Source organism: Myotis brandtii, unplaced genomic scaffold (assembly GCF_000412655.1).
Source record: "Myotis brandtii unplaced genomic scaffold, ASM41265v1 scaffold616, whole genome shotgun sequence".
NCBI lineage: Eukaryota > Metazoa > Chordata > Mammalia > Chiroptera > Vespertilionidae > Myotis > Myotis brandtii.
In genome coordinates, this window is record NW_005370346.1 from 174,568 (window position 1) to 179,903 (window position 5,336).

Genomic DNA, 5,336 nt, shown 5'->3' on the forward strand with positions numbered 1-5,336 from the left:
CCATTCTCACAAACAATACTGAAATGGATTTTCAAGTACATTTCCCTGAACACCTGAGGACAGATTCTATAGAGCAAGCATGTCAAAATCATGGCCTGCAGGCCACATGTGGCCCACAATGAATATTTTTGTGGCCCAGCCAATATAATGGTATGTAAGAAATGTTTTAGTAAAAATTTTGTAATTTGATTTTTACAATATCCTGTTATACATAATTATTAATAACGAACTACAACCTACGCTAATGACTGATTGCTATAATCGTGTTGCATTCATTTCCCTTACTCACCTTTACATGCAGGTGCACCATTTCTCTCCTAATACTAGCAGCAAATATTTTAGCAGCCAACTGCCATGTCATTAGTCTTGGACTGACTTGTTTGGTGAGCATAACAGGAAATATTTTGTTTTTGGAGAATAAGAAACATAGGTTTATTTGCATTACACTTATTAATTTGTGCAGTTACTAGGTGTCTGGTAAGTTAATGTTCAAGAAAAAATATTTTTATTAAAATGTTCTATTATTTTATGTTAATGATTACTCATTTCAGCCCTTTGTATTCAGCATGTCTCTATTGAAATAAACCTGCATTTCTATGAAAATTGAAGCATTTTTTTTACTGCCGTGTTAACCTTTGAGTTTGACATGCTTGCTATAGAGGTTTAAGTGGATTTGCTGGGTCAGAATATCCACATCCTTAACTTTATTAGATATTGCCTAATTATTCTAAGCACAACTACTTCCAAATACAACTGTATTCACATTCCAATGTTGTACATATTTTAAGTCATTAGCAATGTAATGATTTTGTCAATGTGATGATCTTGAAATAGTTCATTGTGGTTTTGTTTACTTTACCCTTACTACTAGTGATGCATATAGTCAATTATTATACTATCCTGGAATCTATTCTTTCTTTACTGGTGTGAACCATTTTTATCATATGCAAAATTTCTACAAACAGATTATTCTCAAAAACTTTCTTCCCATTCTTAATAATTCATACTTCATAGATGAATTTCAGAACACAGTTGTGAAAATAAATGGCAAAAAGGCCCATGCAGAAATTTTAGTTCAAAATGCAATGAATTTGTGAAGTAGGAATAACTGGTAACTTTGTTATCTTCAGTCTCTTCAGTCTAGAGTCTAGACCAGTGATGACGAACCTTTTGAGCTCGGTGTGTCAGCATTTTGAAAAACCCTAACTTAACTCTGGTGCCATGTCACATATAGAAATTTTTTGATATTTGCAACCATAGTAAAACAAGGACTTATATTTTTGATATTTATTTTATATATTTAAGTTCCATTTAACAAAGAAAAATCAACCAAAAAAATGAGTTCGTGTGTCACCTCTGACAAGCGTGTCATAGGTTCGCCATCACTGGTCTAGACTATCTAATACTTCTTAATTTACTTCATTATTCTTCCATCTTCTGAGTGTGGAAATCTATGCTTATATTTATGTATTAACACTACCAGCCTCTGGAATTTTACTGTATGTGAACATGGTCTTCGTATTGATCATCATTGTCTCCTCATGCCTATAATAGTGTAAGTACCTAGCAAATAGTAGCTGTCCAATATTCACTGAATGAATGAAATACATATATATGTAGTTTTCTTCTCTAAGTCCTCTCTTAAATTCAATTTTATAATCACTGGATAAAAAATATTTCTAAATATTATGCTTGTTTCCTACAGCATAAAAGTTTAAAGCTTTGAAATTAACTAGATTCAACCATACAATTACCTGGTCCTGGTGCCTTTTTATGGGACAGTATGAATTTCTAGGTTTATGGATCTTGTTTTGTTATTGCTTAGAGTTGTGATCCTTTATTCTTTTCTTTACCTAAATGTAAGCTCTGTAATTCTCAGTAAATCCTTATTTTATTTTAATTAAATTTATCCAATTCATTCTCTCTGGAAACTTCCTAAAACTGGTTATGTTATATTTCTGCTACGTTTTGTGTATATATTGATTACTCACCTAGAGCACAAAGACTTCACTTATGTTCTAAAATTTTTAGGTTGCTTCCCAGGGATGTTCTACTTGTTTCAGATATGAGGAGTGAGTTAATATATGTTAACTATGCAGAACAATGCCTGGTGCATAAATAGGCATTCAATAAATATTAGCTATCATTTACTGAATGTGGGCTATATTTAATGCACTGTATGAAGTACTTTACATGCAAAATTCTTACTTAATATGTATCAATTTACAACATACACTATTTAATTTCAGACATTTCTAAATTACAGTATCCTTTATTATCCCTATTTTGAAATTAAAGAAAACCCTGAGGTTTAGGTAAGTCAAGCAAATTACTCAAAGCCACATAACACACAGTAGTGATAGAGCTATAATGTTCTAGAATCTAAGCTTTTCATCCTGGGAAGTGCTTAGTGCCCAGAGAGGAAAACTAAAATAAAATAAGGCTGAGAGGTCCATAAGAACCAGATAATAAAGTACCTCATTGAAAATTTTAAAGACTGTAGATGTTAGATTAAGAATAATAAGCCAAAAAAGTTTTCATTAGAGGCAGTAATGTATGTATTAAAAAATATAATTTTGGGTGCATGGTGAGAAATAAATTTAAGGAAAGCAAAATTGATACAGGAAAGCCTGTTAGAAAAGCTACAGCAGTGATCCAGGTGAACTGGACTAGGGTGACATTAAAGATAGAGAAAAATATATAAATTCCTGAAATATTTATAATGGATCTATAGGACTTGGTGATTGACAGAATTAGGTGTAAGTGACAACCCAAGATGGATTCTCTGATGATGAGCAAGCTGTGCGTGCTGTCTAAAGGTTTTCTTGCATTCCTTACACTCATAGGGTCTCTCTCCAGTATGAATTCTCTGGTGTTGGGCAAGGGATCCACAGTAACTAAAAGCCTTTCCACAAACATTACATCCATAAGGTTTCTCTCCAGTATGAACTCTCTGATGTTGGGTAAGGGATGAATCATTGCTAAAAGCCTTCCCACATTTAATACATTCATAGGGTTTCTCTCCAGTATGAACTCTCTGATGTTGAGCAAGGTAGGCAATCTGGCTGAATGCTTTCCTACATTCCTGACATTTATAAGGTTTTTCTCCAGTATGAATTCTCTGATGTTGAGCAAGGTGTGAATTCTGACTGAAGGCCTTCCCACATTCCTTACATTCATAGGGTCTCTCTCCAGTATGTATCCTCTGATGTACAGTAAGGTATGCACGAAGGCTAAATGCTTTAGCACACACATTACATTCATAAGGTTTCTCACCAGTATGAACTCTCTGGTGTTGAGCAATGGATGATCTATTACTAAATGCTTTCCCACATTCAATACATTCATAGGGTTTCTCTCCAGTATGAACTCTCTGATGTTGAGCAAGATAGGCAAACTGGCTGAAGGCTTTTCTACACACCTTACATTCATAAGGTTTTTCTCCAGTATGAACTCTCAGATGTTGAACAAGGTGTGCATTCTGACTGAATGCCTTCCTGCATTCCTTACATTCAAAGGGTTTCTCTCCAGTATGAACCCTTTGATGTTGAACAAGATTTGATCTCTGGCTAAAGGCTTTCCCACATTCTACACATTTATAGGGCTTCTCCCCAGTATGAATTCTTTGATGAAGAATAAGGGATGAGCTTTGGCTGAAAACTTTTTCACAGTCATTACATTTCAAAAGTTTCTTCTCTGTATATATATTCTTGGGTTTAATAACCATTAAGTTATTTTTAAAGCCTTTCTTATGTGTGTCATGTTTATGTACTTTCTCCTCTTTTGAAGCTATCTGTTGTGTATGAAGCAGTGTGTTCAGATGGAAACTTTGCCAAGATTTGTTATATTCTTGTCCTCTTTCATAAATAAGGGCTCCTTCATTAGTACCTGTCTCTTCTTTGAAATATGACTTCTGATTCACTGGTTGCCTCTCAGAATGGCCCTCACATTTCCATTCCTCTCTCAAATTGGAGTACTCAAGACCGCAGCTTTTAAATTCTACTATTATCTTCTGGGATGACTGTGCTTCACAAATGTCCTGCTTTGGGGTTAATTCTTCACTCTCACACACAGATTCCCAGCCTGAAAAATAATAAGAAAAACATGTCTCCTCTTTATGTACCAGGAGATATTTCTATGCAAGTACATAAAAGGAAGTACGTAAGTTTAATAGCAAATAAAACCAACCAGAACACTGGCTTTCATAGTTCTAAAGTGTGCAAGAATAAAAAGTAAAAATAGGCTGTATAGAAACTTGGGGAGGATTGTTTAGAATTATAAAAAAAACAACAGGTAAATCTCAAGTCAAGAAGAAATATAGAATAAAAACTCAATAAAGTGGAAATCGAGAGAACATACCTCAATATAAAGACAACATAACAAAAACCCACAGCTAACATCACACTCAATGGTGACAAGCTGAAAGCTTTTTCTTTAAGATCAGGAACAAGACAAGATCTCCACTTTCACCATTTTTATTAAACACAGTATTGCAAGTTCTAGCCACAGTAATCAGTCAAGAAAAAAGTAGAGGAGAGACAAGATGGCGGCAGAATAGGCAGATGCATCCCAAGGCTTATCCTGGAGCAAATAGAATGAGCAGCGGAAACAGATAACATCCACCCCCGAACTGGCGAAGTATACTCAGCTGGTGAGACAGTTTGCAGCTGGGAAGGGCAGAGTTCCCCTGGAAAGTGCTAGAGAGCAAGCCACATAACCAGACACCAGGAGAGGAGGAGCAGTGATGCGTGCCGCTCACTCCCGTCAAAGAGCAGCAGCAGTACCAGCAGCCAAACCCCATGTGAGGAGCAGCAGACTTGCAATCAACCTTTCCAAGTCCAAGGAGCAGTAGCCCCACAAGCAGCCCACCACATCAGAGGAACAACAGCAGTGTGCAGCCAGCCCCCAATCAAGGAACAGTAGCCACGTAAGCAGTCCACCCCAGTTCAAGGAGTAGCAGCTGCGTGTGTAGCCCACACCCATTCAAGGAACAGCAACCTCGTAATCAGCACACACTCTGTCTGAGGAACAGCAGCTGTGTGAGAAGCCTCCCCACACAAGCCAGAGGAGCCACCATGGCTGTGAAAAGCACCCACCAGAGGAGCAGCTGCCAACTGAGGAGCAACTGCTACCACAACCACCCGAGGAGCAACCACAGCCCGAGGAGCCACAGTCACCCAAGGAGCAACCCCTGAACGACGCAACATCTACATCTGTAGGTGAGATCAAACATGGGTAGACAAAGAAACCCCCAAAGGAAAAAGAGGAGGACTCGCCAGAAAAGCAGCTTAGTGAAACAGAGGCATGCAACATGTCAGAAAAAGAATTCAGATTAA

At 37.0% G+C, this 5,336-nt stretch overlaps 1 protein-coding gene across 2 annotated transcripts in view; it reads right to left on the reverse strand.

Moving 5' to 3' along the window:
* Window positions 1-1,347: 1,347 nt before the first annotated feature.
* The window catches only part of ZNF570 (zinc finger protein 570), a 55,553-nt gene continuing 51,564 nt past the window's right edge, over window positions 1,348-5,336 (reverse strand). For both annotated transcript variants that reach the window (XM_005879928.2, XM_014528088.1), the window contains exon 5: window positions 1,348-4,083. In XM_005879928.2, the coding sequence (XP_005879990.1) occupies window positions 2,729-4,083 (1,355 nt within the window). In that variant the 3' untranslated portion in view covers window positions 1,348-2,728. The remainder of the gene's footprint in view (window positions 4,084-5,336) is intronic.